The 21,476-nt window shown below is 48.5% G+C and overlaps 1 protein-coding gene across 4 annotated transcripts in view; it reads right to left on the minus strand.

Annotated features, from left to right (window-relative positions):
- Positions 1–5,378: 5,378 nt before the first annotated feature.
- The window catches only part of Srgap3 (SLIT-ROBO Rho GTPase activating protein 3), a 228,510-nt gene continuing 212,412 nt past the window's right edge, over positions 5,379–21,476 (minus strand). For 2 of the 4 annotated variants that reach the window (XM_006993910.4, XM_006993909.4), the window contains exons 19-22: positions 17,966–18,146; positions 16,631–16,780; positions 14,362–14,689; positions 5,379–10,338 (exon numbers count right to left, since the gene is read on the minus strand). In XM_006993910.4, the coding sequence (XP_006993972.1) occupies positions 9,925–10,338; positions 14,362–14,689; positions 16,631–16,780; positions 17,966–18,146 (1,073 nt within the window). In that variant the 3' untranslated portion in view covers positions 5,379–9,924. The remainder of the gene's footprint in view (positions 10,339–14,361; positions 14,690–16,630; positions 16,781–17,965; positions 18,147–21,476) is intronic. The other 2 variants (XR_013050061.1, XM_042273787.2) reach the window with 1 other exon arrangement.

Raw genomic sequence — 21,476 nt, forward strand, 5'->3', positions numbered from 1 at the left:
GGTAATTGTGAGAAGGAGAATAGAGCCTGTCACCTGTGATGACTAGGGCCTCTCTAGGCAAAGTAGTCAGATGAGGCTATCTGAGGCAGTGTCTAGAGGCTGAAGGAAGAGAGGGAGGCAGGCAGAGAGCCTGGGAAAGAGTGTCCCCAGCTGAGGACTGAGCCAGGGAGAGGCTGCCTGAGCTCAGGGGCACAAAGACTTACGTGGCCAAGAGAGTGAAGAGAGGTTGGGAGAGGCAGAGGGAGATAGCTTGGAGCCCCTGGATGTTTTGATTAGGGTTTCTGTTGTTGTACTAAATGTCATGACCAAAAGCACCTTGGAGAGGAAATAGTTTATTTCATCCTATACTCCCTAGTCACACTCCATCGCTGAGGGAACTCAGGGCAGAACTCGCAGTAGGAACCTAAAGGCAGGACCTGATGCAGAGGCCATGGAAGCATGCTGCTGACTGGCTTTCTCCTTGTGGTGTGTGCTCAGCCTGCTTTATTATAACACCCAGGACCATTAGCCTAGGAATAGCATTGCCCACATCAATCATTAATCAAGAAAATCACCACAGGCTTGCCCACAGGCCAATCTGATGGGGGCATTTTCTCAACAGAGGGTCCCTCTTTCCAAATGACTCTATCTTGTATCAAGGTGACATAAAACTATCCAACACATTTATCTTTGACCCAAGAAGTAAAACTGGGAGTTGTACCCTCGGCTGTGTTCTGATTACATGACCCTGTTTGGTCCTCAGCTCTGAGGGAGAAGGGCAAAGAGTTCCAGAGTGATGTTCTCTGACTCTGTCCCCAACCCTGTGCTTCTTAGCAGTGGCCCTATTGCAGGCCTTCCAACCTCTCCAGACTGCTTATTCACTGACTGAGTCAATGAATAATGGTACCTGCCTTGCAGGATAGATGGGAGAGCTAAAACAACACGGTAAGGCTCAGAATCTCAGCTATAACCATTCCCTCCCCTTTTTCCTTTGGCATTTCAATTCATTACTTATTTATTTATAGGGCTGTAGCTTGGTGTGCCACGGTATGTACCTAGAGGTCAAAGGACAACTTTGGGAAGTTGTGATTTTTCTCTTTCTGCCATGTGGCTCCTGTGACTCAAACTCAGGTAGTCAGACTTGGATGCCGGTGCCTTCACCTGCTAAGCCATTGTTCTGGATCCCTTCTCTGTCCTTCCAGTGACAAGATATCAACAACTACTCAAGTTATACCAAGGAAGGGGGAGGTCACTCAGTGATTGCATGCCAGCGGGGTGGACACACACAGGTTGTTCTGATGCCAGGTCCACATGACTTTGCTCTCGGAGGCTCTGGTCTCCTCCATGGCCTTCCTACAACCACGAGCTTTGTTTTTCACACCTCACCTCTCCTGACTCAGTTTCCTGTTGTCCATAAGTGCCACTCTCCACCTCTGACCTTGTCGGTGCAACCTTCTTTCTGTCTTTTGTTTCTCCCACTAATCACCCAGCATTTTGTAACTTCTTCTTCTTCTTCTTCTTTTTTTTTTTTTTTTTTTTTTTTTTTTTTTTTTTTTGGTTTTTCAAGACAGGATTTCTCTGTGTAGCTTTGCGCCTTTCCTGGAACTCACTTTGTAGACCAAGCTGGCCTCGAACTCACAGAGATCCGCCTGCCTCTGCCTCCCAAGTGCTGGGATTAAAGATGTGTGCCACCACCGCCTGGCCATTTTGTAACTTCTAATGGCTCAGCTCACTAAGGGCCAGGGTTCCCATCCAATCAACCACACTTCCCGTTGGGTCAGTGGCCATCTATGACTCAGGCCACTGGGACAAGGAGATAAGGTTGATACCAAAAGTGTTCCCTAAACTCTTGGGGCATCAGGCTACTTCCTTTAAAAAGCATGGTGGGCAGAGCAGGGATGACTGACATTCCTTCTGTGATTCTGCAGCCTCTGCTCATACAGCAAGTGGGCACTCAGAGCAGGAAGAAATAATATCAGCCTCCCCAATCCCTTGTCTTAGAAATAAGGAAACTAAGGTAGCCTGGGAAAGAGATTTTCTCCAGTTAGCAGCCAGTAAATGATGGAATTTGAACTAAAGCTTTTTTCCCCTTGAAGCAGCCAGTCATTGGAAGTCCAGCAGCTTGCTCTTGCTTCCCACAGAGCACAGAGATGAAGCAGGTGACAGTGTCACCAGGGCCTGTGACAACAGAACTTGGGCGGTCTATGTGTGTGTTACAGGTTGTCCTTTGGAAACCGCTGTGTGAGACAAGCCTCTTCTCAGCTGCAGGTTCCTAACAAAGGTTGGTGCCATGGGTTGTACCACTTGCCAAGGACATTTATTGATGTCAACCAAAGCAAAGATCTACATTCAGGTCTGGGTGACCCCAGAGCCTTTGCAGATACACTCGTGATGAAAACTGGAAGCTTGTCAAACCTGTGTGCAGGACCTGGAGAAGACTGGAGTGGGTATGGAGTGCTTAGTGTATGTGTGGGAGAGTGGGGGGGGAGCACGGCCTCGTCAGGATAGCCAGAGGCCTCTTTTCTTCCTGTCCCAATTAGTTTTCTGTTTGTTTGTTTGTTTGTTTGTGTCAACTTTTGTCAACATAAGTTGGTGTTATCTGGGAAGAGGAAAGTCAATTGAGGTGGCCTCTAGGCAAGTCTGTGAGGCATTTTCTTGACTGATGGTTGATGTAACAGGGCCCAGGCCACTGTGGGAGATGTGGTCCCGGGTTATAGGGAAAAGGTAGTCATGCTAGGACACTTCCTCCCTCTGGACTTGAGACTTGGGTCTGAACCCCCTCCTGTCTTCAGCTTCCCATCTCATACACTTAATATCACACCTACTGCAAATCCATATGCTCTGTGGAGAGCTAAAGCAGGAAAGAAAAAGAGAACAGAAAGTATTTTTATAATAGTAAGGACCAACGTGGCACAGTGTAGAGAAACAATTAGAACTATCCCCAATATCAGCATTTAAAGGAAATTAATGAAGGATCAATTTATTCCCCAGAAGAAGCTGGGGCACACTTAACTCATTAAGTGGTTGTCAGAGCAACCCAGCCTCCCAACATCAGGTACTTGGTGACCACAGAATCCTGGGAACTGTGTCCTACAGCAAGCAGGGTAGCAGAAATGACACTGTGGAGTCCTAGTTGCAAGTGTGAGTTTCCTCAGTTGTAAAGTGGGGAAACAGAATTTACCTCCTTGGGGGCTTGTATGGATGCAGGGAGGGAAGTCACATGAGGTGTTCTGTAAGAAAATGGCCCCCAAAGGTAGTGGCACCATGACAAAGTGTGGCCTTGTTGGAGGAAGTGTGTCACTGTGGAGGCAGGCTTTGAGGTCTCATACATGCTCAAGCCATGCTCAGTGTCATAGTCTACTTCCTGTTACCTTCCGATCGTGATATAATCAGCACTACGTCTGTCTGCCTGCGGGCATGCTCCTGCCATGGACTGAACCTCTGACACTGTAATCGAGCCACCCCAATCAAATGTTTTCCTTTATAAGAGTTGCCGTGGTCACGGTGTCTCTACAGCAACAGAAACCCTAAGACAGCATGTGAAGCACTCCGCATACAGCACAAACCTGATGGTCGTCATCACTGGTAGGTGGAAAACGTTAGTGCGTTTGATTGAGCATTGTGTAGTGTATCAGTTAGTGACTGCTGTGTAATTACCACCCTAAGATTGAGCAGGACTGAAAAACTATTGCTGTGTCTCATTACTCACAGGCCTACAGGATGAGGCAGCTCTCAGAATCTCCTGTGGGAGGCTATTCTATGCTGACACAGTCTGGATGGGGATGGCAGTACCCTTGTAACTAGGAGGTTGTCTACCCCTGCTTATAGCTGTCTATCCCCTCCTTTAGGGATGAGCTACTTTAGGGGTAAGCCTGTGGCTCAGTTCTGAGGATGGAGAATCATCAGCCTCTCCTGAGGCTGAAGAGGTGCAGGTAGGAGAGACTTTTAGCATTGAGTAGCCACTAGGCTGGGGTGGGCTAATGAGAGAAATAGCCTAAAACAATGCCCATCTCATCCTTACCTCATCCTGAACTTGAAGACAGCTCCAGTCTGGGATTTCTAATGTGCCAATTCTCTCTTGCTTGAGGTTGCTAGGGTTGAGGAGTTTGTCATTCCTAAATCAAAAATTATTAAACAGACCTGAGCAGGAAGTAAACACTTCAGCTACCGATCATGCGTACTTGCCGGTAAAGCAGCCGGACAGCTAAAATTTGCCCTTTGTGCAAATTTTGTGCCTCAGAGTTAGAGGCACCGTTCATTCTGTGAATTGTTGAGTCAGAATTGATTGGGGTGATTGTTTTGTGCAATCAGGCTGTGAGCAGCTTGAGAACTGGAGGGTAGGAACTGGGTCTCATCCATCTGTGTCCCCAATAGCTAACTTGGGGCCAGGCATATAAAAAGATAATCGTCAGATGAAAGGCTTCTGATTTGGGGCTCCTGCATGAGCACGGTTACTATGACAAGTAAATGGATTGTGGAATGCATATAGAAATGTTCCATAGCTGAAAATGTTCCATGCTTGGCTTAGCAGGAGGCTACCATGGAGTGTGGGATATGGGTGGGTATGGTAGGCACTGGGAGTGTGGAAAAGACCCATTCTTTTTTGCACAGAGACTGTTTCATGGAGATCCACCAGGGGTGGTGGAGCCTCAGGCCCTGAAGTCTTCCTTGACTGCAGCAGGTGGCTACAAGACACTCTCTAAGGATCCTAGACCCAGTTTGGGGTCATGAATACATAAAGGCAGCATGAAGCACATGAAAAGCACACGGTTTGGTAAACAGATGGTTCAAATCCTTGCTCCTGGGATTCCTACACAAACCTTGGTTAAGCAAGCCAATTAACCTCCAAGACCCTCTGCTTTACCTCTTGCAGGATTGAGTCTAATAGCATCTCCCTGCAATGGCTGTTTTGAAAATTAGATGAGGGATTTCCTGGGGGAGGTGTAATCTAGTGCTTGGGACAGAAATGACTGGTTAATGGTGCACATACATGCACACATCCACACCTACACCTATCTCAAAAGTCCAAGAGGTTGTGTTGTGTTTCTACAACAAAAGGTTTTAAAATTTTGCATATGTCTTGATACTAGACATCAGTGCTCTGTGGCTCTGGCAATTTGTCCTTAAATGTTTAGGACACATCTTGGAATGTCAAACAGCTCCTGCTTCTCCTTGTCTTAGCTTTCCAGTACCCAGTCCTGTTTCCAGCCGTCTTCTTAGCTCTCGACACTGGAAGCAGCAGTCAGTCTTTCTTGCAACTTTGACTTTGAGCTGAAGTATGTTTTCAGGGTGGCCGACGGAGAAAGCATGCCGTCCAAGTGAACTGGGGGGTAGGAACGCCACCCTGGGCCCTCCGCCCACAACGGTCCCATAGCCCTTGCAAACAACCACAGACTATGTGTGAGAAAAAGTTAAGCTGTTTTATTTCACAGGATAGCTCCACATCAAACCAGCAGGCACCATCAGAATACGCAACAGAGGATCCAATCAGACACTCTATAGGACGGGCATTTGGTCATAAGGTAGAGAAATGATACCCAGAAGAGGGCCACGGTTAGCATCACATGGGGACAGGCAACCAGCAATTCCCTAGGGTGGTTTCAGTTTGTTTTTCCTGTCACAATTTGAGGGAAGAAGGAAAGCAAAGAAAACAAAATAGACCAGCCACTCTGAAGCAATCAGAAGCAAACCTATTGCCAAACCATGTAAACAGTCACACCGCCTGGAACGAGGGCCTGGGCACAGAGCTAGCCTCGACCCACTTCCGTCTCGGAAGGAAAGTGCACTCTGGCAGTTCCACTTCAAGGAACAGCTTTGTGATTTGCCTGGGACAGTTCACACAGAAAGGAGTGGTCAGCAATGGCCGTGTGGCCAGTCCCAGATGATGGGACAACAGAATACCGGCAGGTCAACCTCAGCGCAGCCAGGAGGTCTCAGCCTGACAGTGAAGTCCCTTCTGGCAGTTCCCCTGGGCAGCTTGGAGTAGGCGGAACTCTCCACTTGGAACTCAGCCCTTTCCTCCCCGCCCAGCAGGACCTACTATCACAGCTAGAAGCACCAACCCCCTCCACCCCTTTCCGGGTTTCTCAAGAGAATGAGGCATTTGCTCTAGTGTGGAACCATCTGGAAGATGAGAAGTTAGGAAGAGAGAGGCTAAGAGGGAGGGCCATTGTGTGAGTCCTCAGGGTTTCCCATCACTTGTTTCAAACGTATGTGCCCTGGCCACTCAACGATGACCAGGTTCCCAGGTCACGAGATGTCCTCTGCATCCATGCCTCCTGAATCAGAGAGGGTGGCACCCAACAAGGCACTCCAGGAGACGCCAATGAAGGGAGCCCTGCGGACAGGTCTCTCTCCCACCAGCTCCTCTTTGTGTACCACAAATGTTTTAAGTGTTTATAAGGCAGATCTCTGAACTGCTGGTTCCAGCGAGTCGCCAATGGATGGCTCCATTTCCCTGTGTCTCTTCCCACTCCAATTTCGTTTCTTCACTGGACATAAACCTTTCCGTCCCTTAGGAATCAATCCATTTCCCTCCTGACCCCTGCTTTAGTGACTTCAGAGGAAAGACTCTCTGGTCTTAACTCCCAAGCCCACAATTCCCTCCAGTTGTGTGCTCTGTCCGGGGTTCAAAAGGCGCTTCAAGGTGAAAAGTTAGCACTGAAAACAAGGAAAGGCGACAGTTGTTCCCGGGATCCCACAGCTCAGAGCAGCTCGATGAGGAGGAGAGGGAGGGCGGGGAGGGCGTGAGGGGTCGGAAGCTCAGCTTGTTCTCAAATTGATCGGAGAAAGGTCTTTAGTGGCAGCTGGGCCACACAGTGCCCAGGAAACTAGACCAGGAATTAATTGTCTTTGGTCAGTTTTAATTAAATGAACATCTTGCTGGTTCATTCCTAAAACAGACTAAACACCGGTTATACATAAAGACAAAAGGCTTGACCTCAGATGAGTTGGAAGTTAAGAAATCATTCTGTGAAGCCAAAATAATTTTTTTTTAAATGCCCGTTATCAACTAACTGATCAGTACAGCTTTCACTAATGGTGATGAACATTGGTAGACACCACTTCCCCTTGCACGCTTGGCTATATTGAGGACTACTAACTATGTTACTACACCCCCCACCCCAATCACTGTACAATTAGGTTTCTGGTATTTGTTTTTACAATGATCTATCTACTAGGTGCAAAGATTTGGTAAGTGGCATTGGCTATAATGTAATTGTAGCCTTCTTTTAAAAAAATTACAGTTTCACATTTTAACAGTTACTTTCCAGCATTTAACAAATACAGCAATATATAGTGGACTAAAACCAGGCAGGAGCTGGAAGGGAGATGCTCACACTCGAGAGACACGGGTGGGACTGAGTGGGGGCCTGGGGGAGCTGAGACATGCAGGGGACCAGATGAAGAAGTGTGTGTGTTGGGGATGGGGGTGGACAGTGTTTTTCCATTTGTTCTGCATCAAAGCTCAGATTGGGGGTTGGAGGAGTTGGGGACTCGTCTGCCATCTGTGCATGCGCTTCCCCAAATGTGAACTCATCAGCCACTTGCCAATGGGGGAAAAAATAGATGCTTAAGGGAAGCAGCTGAGGCTCTGATCTCGGGACATTTGGGGAGAGGCAGTAAGGAAAAATGAACCAAGTCAACCCAGAGACAAACCTGCACAGCATAACTGGCATTAGGTGTGTCGGGGAACAGATGTGTAAACGCCATGTTTCTCTTATCCAGTATTCAAGCAGAGAATGTTGCATTTTTGCCTGGGAGGTAAGTGGACGTCAAAATCTAGGACTAAGCCCTGGGATACCAAAGAGAAGTCTTACCTCCTGGACGCATAGCAGAGATAGCAGACACTTAGAAATGAGGGTTTCCGGAGCCTCACGTGGCCCACTAGGCCATCTGCCGTGTCTTGCCCAGGTTCCCGCCCACCCCCAGGCCTTACTCTCTTCAACTATAAAATGGAGATATCGTTATGTGCTCAAAGACAGAGGGCCCATCATAGCAAGAGTTGAGAGGGAAGGAAGGCCTCTCCCTGACAACATTCTCATTTTGTGTCCATTCTTGATCCTCCAGGCAAAGCAGAAAGCGATCCTCCCCACATCCAAGTACCAGTGACTCACTAGGTCCCTCCCTGGGGCAGAGGGCAAGTGGCTTTTTAATGGAGGACCCAAGAGATGGTGGACGCAAGCCCAATGGGAAGAAATGCCCAGGATGGCATCTCAACGTGTCTGTGGGTGACAGGAGTGCTGTGTCCAAGGGTCACACAGCTCCTGTCTGCTGGGAGCTAGGACTTAAATTCCGGGTTTTGTACTGTAAAACTCAGAGGCAGGCAGAAGGGGTGTATGTGTGTGTGTGTATGGGGGGGGGGGGGACAGGGAGATCCTTGGTTTGACATGAGGGGGAAGGTAGAAATGGTCCCTTTAGGGGTAGATTTGCCTGTGATGCATTCTCCAGAAAATCTGGAGGTATCTGGAAAACAGAGCCAGCAAAAGTGCAGGTAAAATGGAACCCAAAAGAGCCATACAGAAGGCTTTCGTCCTGTTGCAGAATCACGTACCGTGTTTCTACCGCCATGTTTGGTCTACATTAACTGCTTTAGAAGAAGTGGGAGAAGAGGAAGGGAAGGGAAGGGAAGGTGGAGAGCACTTCCATTTTCATAAACTCTCAGCCCACGGTGTTTCCCAGCACAGCCCTGCTAGGACGGAGGCCAAGGGCTGACTGGGCACCCCGCAGGTTCCGGTGGGGAAGCCCAGTGTGCTGTGGCCTAACTTGAAAAGAAATGGTGTGACTCAACACCTCCTTGCCCATTTAGTTCCAAAGCTGACATAGCCTAATTAGTAGAAAGAGGAAGAAGAAAAACATGAAATATTTTGAGAGAAGTAAACTTCTATAGTCACCACAGATTTATCCCTACGGCAGCATGTCTGGGGTTTGAACTTCTCCATGCTACGGTTTGGGTTCTTGCGGAACTTGTTGTTGTTCTTTTTTCCCTAACCACAGGTGATGCTGTGCTATGTATGATGGGGTGTAGCCTCTCACCATCCCGTTTCTGCATACGAACCCAAGGGTCTTCACACCAACCTCCCCTGTGCCTTTCGGGGTACAGTTGACCTTGGGCCTTTGAGTGGCAGGGCAGGGTCTCTGGGGGTAGATGGAGGGTTTTCTGTGAAGGGTTCCCCACCTTTAGGAGCAGCCTGCTTGGGGGTACTGCCTGCCCACCCTTCCTTGAGGGGCAGACTGTTCTGGAAGGCCACGACTTCTGGAGACAGCTGGAGACTGTTTCTGGTTTTGTGTCTCTGCAGGTTAGTGGTATATTGCTTCGTTCGCAGTTACTGTGGGGCCTCTCAGCTCTCCCAGAGAAGTCCCTGCAAACCCCACCGAATACCAGTGGGAGATGTTTGGTGGCATGGGTCTGAGGTAAATCTAAGTTTCATAAAAAGAAAAAAAAAAAAAAAGGAGCGTCTATATACAGTTAGCATGTGTGTATGTCCAGCTCTCTAGTATATGTATATAGATGCATAAATATATATACACACACACCTACAGACACATACGTACACATATGCGTATATATGCACGTATTTATATATACACACATATATACGTATGTAGAGACTATCGAGAGAATAATTTTCCAGTGACAACATGAGAAGCTGGTAAGCATCTGCCTCAATCTTAGGAAACACTGTCCCTGGGGCTGATCTTGCTCCAGCATTCCTTGGCATGTCTATTTGCCCACAAGAGGTCTGTGGCATTCACATGGCTGAGTCTGAGGTGCAGCTAATGCCTGGGCCTCTGCTCTCCACAGACATACACCCTCCCAGGCTGACCTTCTAGGATCTGCCCTCCAAGGCCAGGAGATCCCTGGGAAGCAAGTGGAAGCCACCGAGGCCACCCGAGGCCATGGTGTGCTGCAGTGGGCCACGGCGGTGTCACCGGTCCTGCAGGTCACATAGTGCCAGACTTGTCCGAGGAGCTGTTGGGGAACATCTTCTCAGTAGGTGTCACGGCCGGGCTGCCCACGCCCGAGCTGCTGCTGCTGGAGGATCGGTGCTGGACCACGGGTCTGACCGGACGCATCGGGGGTGGACGCAGCTGGGCACCAGCCAGTCGAGCCGACAGGGCAGGCTTGAAGGTGGTCATCATCTCGGTGGATGAGCTGCTGCTGCGGCGCATGGCTGCGTCAGGGTCTCGGATGACAATGGTGTGCAGGGGGCTGGCAGGCTCCGAGCTGATGGGGCCTGGTGGATTCTTCAGGGGCTCCAGGGTGTCCAGCACCACATCTGGCGCCTGCTTGACAGTGTTCTGTCTCTCAAGTTCCCGCAACTCATGCAAGGCTGTGCTCATGGTCTTCTCGATGTCCTGGGGACAGAGAGGGCTCTGGTCAACACAGGTTCTTCAGAGCTGCTAGCTAGTTCAAGACTTTCCAGAGGATGTTTTCTGGGAATCCCATGTCCCAGAGGGATACCAGACCCCAACGGTATCTTGTAACCAAAGCAGGGAATCGACATGAGCACACCCCTGTACCTGTCCTGCACAAGAAGTCACCACCATAAAGGTAGGTCAGGTCGCAGCAGACAGACATTCATTCAGAAACTGACTCTGCTACTTCCTCGCTATGGAACTGCATGTACCTCTCTGAGCCTGAGAATTCTCACTGGTAAATTTCAGACAGTTATAATACTTACCTCGGAGGGTTGGTGAATGTATAAAACGATCAAATCCATGCATGGCACCTGGCACTCAAAAACAGTAGTAATGATCCCCATAGCAACGATTCTTAATGCTGAGCACTGATCCAAAGCTTTGAATAACTTACTGATACGGTAGGGACGACTCTTATACTCACTTCACACATAAGGAAACTGAGGCTCAGATTAGTCAAGTACCTTGCCCAGGGTCACACAGCTAAATAACACAGTCCAAGTCAGGTATCTGGCTCCAGAGTCTCTGCCCTTGACACTGTTTTTTGTTTGATTGTTTTTCTTAAGAGTCATTTCAGGGGTAGAGAGATGGGTTGGTGGTTAGGAGCACTGACTGCTTTTCCAAAGGACCCAGGTTCAATTCCCAGCACCCACACAGTGGCTTTCTAACAGGCTGCACCTCCAGTCCCAGGGATCCGTCACCCTTGTCTGCGTCTGTGGGCGCTGCACACATGAGGTACACATATACATGCAGGCAAAACACCCATACATGAAATCAAATGAAAAAAAAAAAGAGTCCTTCATCTCAACACATACAGATACTGAGAGACTTCACGCTCTACCCTATAGAACTGTACAGTTGTATGTCGGGTTTTAAAATGAAAAGAAATCCTTGCCCACAGGGAAATTACTACCTACAGAACATGCAGTGTGCATCCCAGAATGACAGGAAGACCACTTTCCTCTCAGCATGATGATCTAAAAAGGCCCACTTCTTGTTTAAAAAGTGGAACAAATCTAAATGGCACACAGGACATGGTTGCATCTGCAGGCTCATCAGAAAGCCATGAATACCTCAGGTGACAGATGTGAGGCTCACCAGGCCAGCCTGAGGGCCATGGACACCAAACCCAGGGCAGGGTGGGGCTAGAAAGTGGCACTGATCTAGAAGCTGGGCGAGCACCAGCCTCTCTGAACCGTACTTCATCCAGTTGACGAAAGCCCAGACTTGCTGTGAAGGTGTGGTGACGGCGAGGACATGAAGCGCTACAAACTGCCAGACAGTGGCCATCCAACTCCTCAGAGAGCAAGAGTCCTTGTTCACGGGGCTTTTAAGGGGCGGCCTCCACATCTGACCTGACCCGGAACCCATGGGGGGCACAACAAGAAACCTGGCTAAAAGTTTTCACTCCCAGGTGCCATGCACAGTCTGAGCAACGTTGGCTACTAAGGGATGCTCGCTCTTCCGCGGTCTGAGGCCAGCCCGGGAAGAAAATGCATGGCTCTGGGGAGACAGATGGGACTAGAGCCTGGAAATACAGTAGAGGCCTCTATCCATCCGAGTCTTCATCCTCTCCTTCCTGGATCTGCAGGCAGCCTCCTTCCTGCCAGACTCCAGTGTGCCCAGGGCACGTCCCCAAGCAGTCTCTTGCTCACCTCACAATCCCAGTTTATCCCATTTGCTCTGTGTCCTGCTAATGACCAACGCCAGCTCTTACGCTTCCCTGTCATGTTTAGCCCTTTGCCCACTGTGCTGGCCGTTTTAAGAAGGGGCCTTCAGGAGTTCTTTCTCCAGAGGCTCAGTTGTGGGTGACTCTACAGAAGGGTTCTTCTACCTGTCTACTGTGGACACACTTGCAGGGTCCCCCAGCCTCCACCACTGTTCTGGGACTTAGTCTCCTATTGCCCTCACAATCCCCGCCCCCATTTGCTCCAATCCAATGGGAACTGAAAGGTAAAAATGTCAATAACTAAAATGTAATTTTCTCATCTCCCCATCCCTGGTAGAGCGTGAATGGGAAAGACAGAAAGCTCAGAGAAAGGTGGGCTGAGGAGTTTAGGCTGCAGCCTTGCATTAGTCTGATGAGGGATGCGTTAAGTCTGCCAGGTGAAGCCGCCGCAGAGAGGCAGTGGGGCCTGGGACACAGTTGGGAAAGGACTCGGTTTCCACCTCCTCCCCACTTCAGAGGACAGCATTGCACATTTCCAAAACAGCCTTTCCCTGGGCTTCAAATCTACTTTGTTCGAATCTAGGGTGACTCCACCTACTCTTTGGGGTTCTCTACACCACCTCCCCTTTGACTCCAACCAAGTCAAGGGCTCCTCAGACATGAAGCTGAGCAAGTGGGTGGCTGTCCAATGTCTTCTCGACTGTTTTCTATGACCTTCACTTTCACTTCAGTCCATGAAAAGCACTATCCAGTTAGAGCAGGCGTGGACACCGAAATCGCACGTAGTATTGCTGTGTGTATTTCCTGAGCTAGGCTAACAAAATGCTCCTCAGACAAAAACTACAGAAGTCTAGAGACGCGATATACCCTGTTCTTGTTAGAGCTCCACAATGCACAGCAAACTATTTCAAGGTTCTAAAACATCTGTAAGTATGTCTTTCTACCTGGTCAGAGTACCACAGCATAAATGATGCTCTAACTCCACTTACTCCACCGGCATCCCATAGTAGTCTCTGATGCATTAGGCACAGTGCCCCTGACTGAGTTTGACTATCCATGTAAAGGACCCTGAGGCAGCTTCAGGAAGTCCCTGCCTTGTTGTGATGGCAGTCTTTAGAAGATGTTGGGTACTAGGGTGATGGTTCTCAAGAGGGTAGCCTTCAAGGATGGAAGGCCAGGTTGGCTGTCTCCTCTACTTGGTCCATGCCAAGGTACCGACCCCAAGGACTTCCCGGAAATGGGCATCAGGATATGAAGTAAAGGCCATGTGTGGAGTTCTAGCTGGTGGTGCATTGCTTCCAGCCAGGGGATTCTCTGAGGATCTTCCCTAGAGTCTTGTAAGGACATGCGCAGAAGCTTACAAGCTCATCTCATCCCCTTCTAAATGGTATTCAAAAAGACTATCAGCACAACAGATTCTTCCCAGCCTGCAGGACCTGCTAATCCCTGTCTGTCATCCCTTCTAGTCCCTGTCTGTTATCCTTAAATGAGAGACAACATTGAGGGAGGTACATGGGCCCTTGACCAAAATTACAGCTAGGGGAATAAAAAGGGAAACTTCTGGGAATATGATGTCAAAAACAGACATGACCAGTGATGTGAACTTTCAAACAAACTGATTCTGTTCCTCTGGCCAATGGAAAAAAACATCATCCAAACAGAAAACATTCTAGAAGAGCCTGGAATATTCTCCATTGTGCTTCAGCTATTTAGTCCTGCCCATCTTGGGTCTTGGGTCATACCCAAGGGAATTACTTCCAAACTGTAGACTCTCAAAATATGATATACCTTCCCCTGCTAATTAAACCGGCCCTACTCCCACTTTGGATTGGCAGTTCTCCTTAACTATAAGCTCAGGTGAGCAGGGCCAAAGTACATCAGGTCTCCACTATACTTCACTGTGTGTGGTAAATGTCGCACAACAGATGCTCAGTCAAGATTCATCAATAAATGAATAATGGATGAAAGATGGATGGATGCATGCATGCATAGATGGATGGATGCATGCATTGGTGGATACATGGACTCAATCATAGCATCTTGTGAAGAGGCCTGCCATTACCTCAGCCCCATAATCCAGCTACCCTCTCTCCAGCCTGGACACTGGGGGGGGGGTGTCTTTCAGTCTTTATAGGAGCTCTAGCTAGTAGCATGGAAAGGAAGCCAATTCACTGTCTTGTCTGGCTCAGTCTCAAGTTCCACCAAGGCCACTGTGGTTGCCCACTCAGAAGTTCCCACCCTCTGTCCCCCTGAGTCTCCACTGGCCTAACTGTCTTCTGTGGGGCCCTTACTTCTGCCAGGGCCTCAGCCTCCAGGGACTTGTGGTCCCCTAGGCTGCTGTGCCGGGTGGAGCCGCAAGTCGACCTCATGGAGAGCCCTTCTGCCAGCGCCTTCTTGTCAGGGTAGTTGATGCTGCCAGCGCTCCCGAATGTCGCCATCCTCCTCTTCTCAGGGCTCTCAATCCGTCCCCGGCTGAGTGGGATTTTGTGGGGGCTGCTGGGGCAGGCAGCAGCTCGGGGTGGCGTGTCTATGCTGGGACCCAAGCCCCGGGGTGGGCTGTGTGTGTCGCCCCCGCTTCGGCGCCTGGGGATGGCCGCTCCGTCAGACCGTAGTCGCACTCTGCAAAGGAGCCAGGGGCAGGAAGCATGGGGCAGAAGTCAACCCTAGCCAGGCTCAGAACGGGCCAGCCAACCCCCACACCGTAGCCACGCGCTAATCTAGAGGAGCCGGCACAGTGAAGCCTCATTCAGCCAGACTGCACAATTGGGGCGATGAAAGGACCAGCTCAGACCTGTGACACCTTCAGGGGAAGGGTCACTTGGCCCAGGGAGGAGGTGCTGAGAGTGGGCGCCAGGCTGGCTGCACTGCTAACCAAATTCTAAGTCAGGTCCCGGCAGGAAGATTCCAAACTGGAAATGCTGTGGCTAGCTGTGGTCATACATAAAGGGTGACGCCTTTCAGACTCTAGCTGGTTTGTAACACTGAGGCTTGACTGTACCAAGAGGCCACAGGAAGCACCCCTGGGAACGAAATACCTGCTCGCCATTGTCACCCACCAACCTCCCTAGAGCAGGGCTGTCTCTATGGCTTTCCCAGATCTTGGAAAACAAGTCACTGAAGGGTGAATGCCCCTGCGCCTTATGTCTGTGGGTACCTTGTCCACCTCCGGGGCTCTGCTGGTGTAAAAGGGTGTGAGCTGCTTATCGGCTTATGTCTGCCACAAGCTTTTCTGTATTCTCCCCACATCCATTCTGCGAATCTGCTACACTGACGGACTATCCCTCACCTGCCCAAATTTAAGTGGGTTTAACAATAACTTAAAGACTGTTGTGTCCTATGGAGGTCATCCAAGGTACAGAGGCCTTCGTGAGGGTAGGGAGGGCTGGATGTGGATGAGGGTAGGGAGGGACAGTGGCTGGGAATGGACCAGTTCCATGGGCCTGGTGGCAATTCAAAGCCTCTGCCCCAGCAAAGCTAAGCAAGCCTGTGGGTGCCCCAGTAGGATCAAAGCATAGGCATTGGGGAGGAAGAGGCTTTAAGAAAGAAAAGAACAAGGTTAAGAGAGGGAGGAAGGGGAGGAAGAGAGAGGCAGGAGATGATATGGTCCCCCTGGGAGCTGGGGACCACACCATTCTCCTCGACGGACCCAGCCCTCGACTTCCCCACCCCTGGATTCTATAATCTTGCAGTGTCCAAAGCTCACTTGAGTAGACGTCACTAAAAAGAGGTTTCAGGACCTCAACTAAAATAAATTCTTAAGTATACCCGGTGTATGCTGCCACAAGCATCTCTTGCTCTCTCTGCAAAGCCTGGGTTGATCACAAGACCCTTCAGGCTGCAGTGGGGGGTGGGGGTAGGCGGGACAGACTTTGACCATCTAAGAGGACAAGGGGTTGGGGGCGGGGGGAGCAGAGCAAGACTGTTAGCTTTTTCTCTCTTCCCGTTCCCAGGATGACTTGCACAACCCAGCCTCAGGGAAGAGACCGGCATATCTGTTCCTACCACACAGGGAGGTGGGGTCGGGTACTGACTTCCACAGAGGAAGGTGTGAACTCTGTTTAAGTGGTGTGTTTCGGGGATGGGGGACTGTGGGAGCTTCACATTTTAAAAAGATGGTGTAACAACAGAAAGCTGGCAGAAGGCACAGGAGCCGGAGAGAAAGAAAAGCACCCACCAACTTTCCTCCTATGTGTGTGTCTCTCTCGTCATTATTATATTAAAATTCTAAGACAGTCTTTCTGTGTAGCCCAGGCTGGCCTACGATTATTATTTAAAAAATAAGAAGCTCTTTGATGCCAGCATATGTCTTCCTCTTCCTTCTTTCACACCCCCCTACTCAAAGCTGGGTCGGTTCACACCTGGAATCCTTGGGTCATTCCCTTAACCCACCCAGCTATACTCAGGGTCACGGCGTGTAGAATCCAGAGGCTGCAAGAGTCTCCTCCCCTTTCTGCTCTCTTGCTTCTCCCAGTTCACACACACACACACACACACACACACACACACACACACACACACACGGGGCACTAGGGGGGGACAAAATGAACCCGCATTTCCTACCGGCCCATCACCCCCCCAAAGCCGTAATCAGAGATGTGCTCTGTGGGGGACTGGAGGTCATTCTTGGAGGAGGCCTTGTCATCCAGCAGTGGCCCACTGCTGGCCTCACTGTCAGCCTTTTGGCTCAGGCTGTCGGAGAAGGCATCGTCCCTGGGGAGAAGAGAGACATGAATTGGAGGTGGTCCCTGTCCTCTGGGGGAAGACCCAGGATGCCCAGAGCTCCTCCAAACCTGTCTGCACACAACTATGACTATCTATACCAGCAGCCCAGGCCGAGCACCTCCCCTCCACACATGCCTTCCACGATGCTCCAATAGCTAGGCTCTCTAGTGGGTGGCTCCCTTGTATTCCACCCCATTCCACTGTTTCTTTCCCCTTTATAGCTTGTTTTCTCTCTTAGACCCTCTCAATGATGGAGACAGGGTGGAGAAATGGGTGTTAAGAGTCTGCAAGCTGAGCACAGGGTGCTGAGTGCTGAGTCTCCTAGCACAGAATGCTGCATGCTGAGTTTCCTATGGCTCCATGCTCTGAGCCAAGCAAGGGTGGAAAGAGCTACCTCCATTCCTTACCTCCCTATCTGGGGTGCAGGGTACTTGTGAGGAGGCCCTTTATTACAGCATCCCCTTTCTCATTTGCTTGGCCTCAGCCTTTGCTCAAGCTCAGAACTTTCTCCCCTGCATCACAACATAGGCTTGGGGTTCCCTTCTTGTGGAGTTTAGCTCCATGGCTCCTTCCAGGACAGGTCAACTCCCCTGAGCCAATCCAAGCCGGAAGGCAATGAGAGCCCAGAAAGAACCTCACACAAAGTGCTGACTTCTTGAACTTTCCGACAGTGCTGGATATTTGGGATGTGTGGTGTTTAAAACTCTTTAAATCATTAAAAATGACATCTGTTTAAAAGGTTAAAAGAAAATGGGATGTTTGTGTTTCTCCATCCCCTGAGAAGGTCACATCTGGAATGGAGGGCTGTGGGCTTAAGGGGTGGCGAGCTGGTCACTAGCTCCAGGGAAAGCTCAGGATAGTGGAGGGATATGAAAAGACTATGGGATGCTAGTCAGTGCCCTGGTTGTGACTCATAGGTCTGGATAGTGGCCCCATACCCAATACTATCTCTGTATCATCTGAAGCATGAGCAATGTGCATATTTCTTCTGTGGATTTCCACTTAAAGAAAGTTAGAAAAAGAAACCCCATTCTTAGAGATCATCAAGATTTGATATTCATCCCAGGAAAACAAATTGCCAGCATACAGCCCAGTATTCCCCTTCTACTGCCCGTTCCAGACATCACTAATCTATTACCTCATTCTTCACAGAAGGCCCCAGTTCTCACTCACATGTCCTGTACAACTATGTACTGATGAGGGATGAGTCCATCCACACCATTGTGACGGCCCTCCCACCAGTCCTCTGAGGCACGGTGGTACAGGAGCAATGAGGCCCCTTTTTTGAAGGACAGCTCACGAGGGGACCGCCCCACATAGTCAAACTTGGCGATGGCCTCGATCTGCTCCACTTCTGAAAGGAAATAAAGAGAAAGAGCATCTGTGAGGTCTGAGGGTTGTCCCAAGACTCAGAGAGCCTGGGCTTCAGTGAGGAAAATGGGCGGCAGATGTGATGAGCACAGTGGGCTGGGACTTGGGACCCCAGCACCCTAGGTTTAGACTCCTCCCTGCTGTTCAGTCTTAGACAATCTATGTAACTTCTCAGAATGTCCAGTGAGTACCAGGCTCAGTGGCGTAGACCTGGAATCTCAGTGTTCTGGATCCCAGGGCAAGAAGACTGAGTTTGTAACCAGCCTGGGCTATATAGTGATAACCTATCTCATTAAAAAATTAAATAAACGAACAAATACAAAAATTCCACAGGGAGCAGGCATGCCAGTTCCTTGTTTTCCATTGCATGATTATTGAAACTAGTTTGGCTAGGTGTGGTCATGCATACCTATAATCCAAGCACTTGGGAAGTGGAGGCAGGATAATGAACGGGAGGTGGAGGCCAGCCTGAGCTACATGGACCCCATATCAAATGTGTGTGCATATGTTTGAAGAAATTCATTTTCCTTCTATGCCTCGGCATACATTCTACCCCACTTTCCCATGAGCCCTTTTCTCTCTTGTCTGCTTACACGTAAGCATCACGCACTGCCTGCAGGGCTAGATTCTCACCTCTGTTCACTCACGATACTTTCAGTGGCTCTTCATCTTCCAAATGGTGAATGGAAATAAGGACACAGCACAATCAAAACTCATGGGGGCAGCTACTGCTTAGGTGGGAATTTAGAGTTGCAAATAGCACTGACTGTGCTAAGAAAAATCCTAAATCAATAACCTCCACCTTCACCTTAAAAAGCAGGAAGTGCAGGAGCTGGAGAGATGGCTTGGTGGTTAAGAGCAGGCTGCTCTTCCAGAGGACCTGGGTTTGATTGCCAGCGCCTACAACTCAGCTCAGCTTCCAGAGGATCTAATGCCCTCTTCTGGATTGTGCACACGGCACACAAGCACACAGGAAGACAAAACCTCATATCCATAAAATATATATAAACTATAAAGAATGTAAAGACATTAGAAGTGCAAACTGAAGCTAAAGCAAGCAGAGGGGGGAGTCGTACAGATTAAAGGAGAATTAAATGAGATAGAGACTAGGGAAAAAGAAGAGGGCCAAGCCGCTTCTTTGAAAAAGATCAAGGAAATTAACATTTAGCTGAATAAACTAAGATAGAAAAATCACATTAATAAAATGCAAAATCAGAAATGGAAAAGGAACATTAAGGTCATTAGTTTGGAGGAAAAGGGGGTATCATAAAGAAATATTATCAACAATTATATGTCAACAAATTAGATAAGTTGGACGAAATGGGCACATTCCTAAAAACGTAGACTACTGAAACTGACTTGAGAAACAGAATATCTGGGGCCAGTGGGATGGCTTGTCGCCAAGCCCCACGATGTGTTTGATCCCTGAGTCCTTTATGGTAGAAGGAGAGAACTGACTCCTACATGTTGTCCTCCAACCTCACAAGTACAAACCATGATACAGGCATCCCTCCCACAATAAACAAATGTAAAAAACAAAAACTAGAACATCTGGGGCCAGTAAGACAGCTCATGCTGTACACGTCGAATGACTTCAGTTCTCACATTAAACAATGTAGAAAAAAAATGCTGCATACAGTGGTCCACATCTGTAATCCAGCACTCCCGTGGAAAGATGGGAGGGGGAGACAAAAGAGTCACCCAGAAGCTCACAGGCTAGACAGCCTGTAGCATGCAGCAGCAGAAACAAGAGACACCCTGCCTCAACAAGATGGAGAAAGTTGTCCTCTGACTTCTACACGCATGCCATGTCATGCATGTGCCTGCTCATCATGCATGCACATGCACACATGCTAAGAATACATTTTTTAAAAAAGAAATAGAAAACCTGAATGAGTCTCCAAGAACACGAATCAACCATCAAAGCACTACTCAGAAAGAAATGCCCAGCCCCATATGGCTTCACTGCTGAATCCCACCAAACATTTAAACAATAATAATTATTCACCAAATTTTCCAAAAAGCACAAGAGGGGGGAACACTCAGTAACACATTTCACGAGGCAAGAATTATCTAACACAAAACCTGGAATATATGACCAGAAAACTTCAGACCGACATCTCCTGTGAATATGGATGAAATTTTCTCTACAAAATATTAGCAAACTGGATGCAGGGGTATGTGAAAGGAATTGTTCTCTATCCCTGAAAAGAATTTATCCCAGGAATGTAAAAGTGGTTTAACATCTAAAATTTCAATGAATCTTATCAGTAAAATAAAAAGGAAAAAATGACATAATCATCTCAACAGTTTGCATCTGGCAAAGATTAACATCTTTTCCTAGTGAACACTCCACAGAAGAGGAACAGAAAGGCACTCCCTTGACTTGATAAATGCACCTCTGAAAACCTCACTGCTGTGCAGGAGAGTGGCCCAGCCATTAAGAGCACTTACTGTACAACCAGAGGACTGGAGTTCAGATCCCAGTATCCATGAGACAAGTCAGAAATCTGCCACACACCTGAGACCTCAGCTCTGAGACGGGCAGAGACAGAAAGGTCACTGAGGCTTACTGGATTCTGATCCAGCTGAAAATATGTGAGCCCAGGTTCAGGGATTCTGACTCAAAGAAATAGTGATCATGGAGGACACTCAATAATTCTTTCTTATCTTCATGTGTGTGCCAGGCATGAAGACACATGCACACATATGCATGAAAACACATACACACAGACACTTATGAAAAAAAAGAAAGCAAAAACCCTGGCAGCTAGTATTATATCTGTGGTAAAATGCTGGCTGCTTTCTCTGTCTGGTGGTTTGAAATGAGAACAGCCTCCGTGGGTTTGTATGTTTAAATATTTGGTCCCCAGGTAGTGGAACTGTTTGGGAAGGTATATGAGGTGTGGCCATGTTGGAGAAGGAGTGTCACTGGGGGTAGATGTTGGACTCTAACCCTCTGACACTGTAAGCCCTAAATAAACTCTTTCTTCTATAAGCTGCCTTAGTCATGGTGTCTTATTACAGTAATGTGAACTATGACACCTCACAAGAAAGAAGGCAAGATGAGGGCCTTCATGAATATCATCAAAACAATGAGCAACAAAATAAAAACTGCATGAATTGGACTGCATCAAAATGAAAACCTTTTGTGCTTCAAAGGACAACATTTGGAATGCAATAAGCAAGTCTTATAATAGAAGAAAACATCTGAAAATCATACTTGAGATAAGAAACATATTTATATATACTAAAAAGTATTTAGTATTTATCAATACTAAAAAGACAAATTTAAAATGGGCAACAGACCTAA

This window comes from Peromyscus maniculatus, chromosome 3, assembly GCF_049852395.1.
Source record: "Peromyscus maniculatus bairdii isolate BWxNUB_F1_BW_parent chromosome 3, HU_Pman_BW_mat_3.1, whole genome shotgun sequence".
Taxonomy (NCBI): domain Eukaryota; kingdom Metazoa; phylum Chordata; class Mammalia; order Rodentia; family Cricetidae; genus Peromyscus; species Peromyscus maniculatus.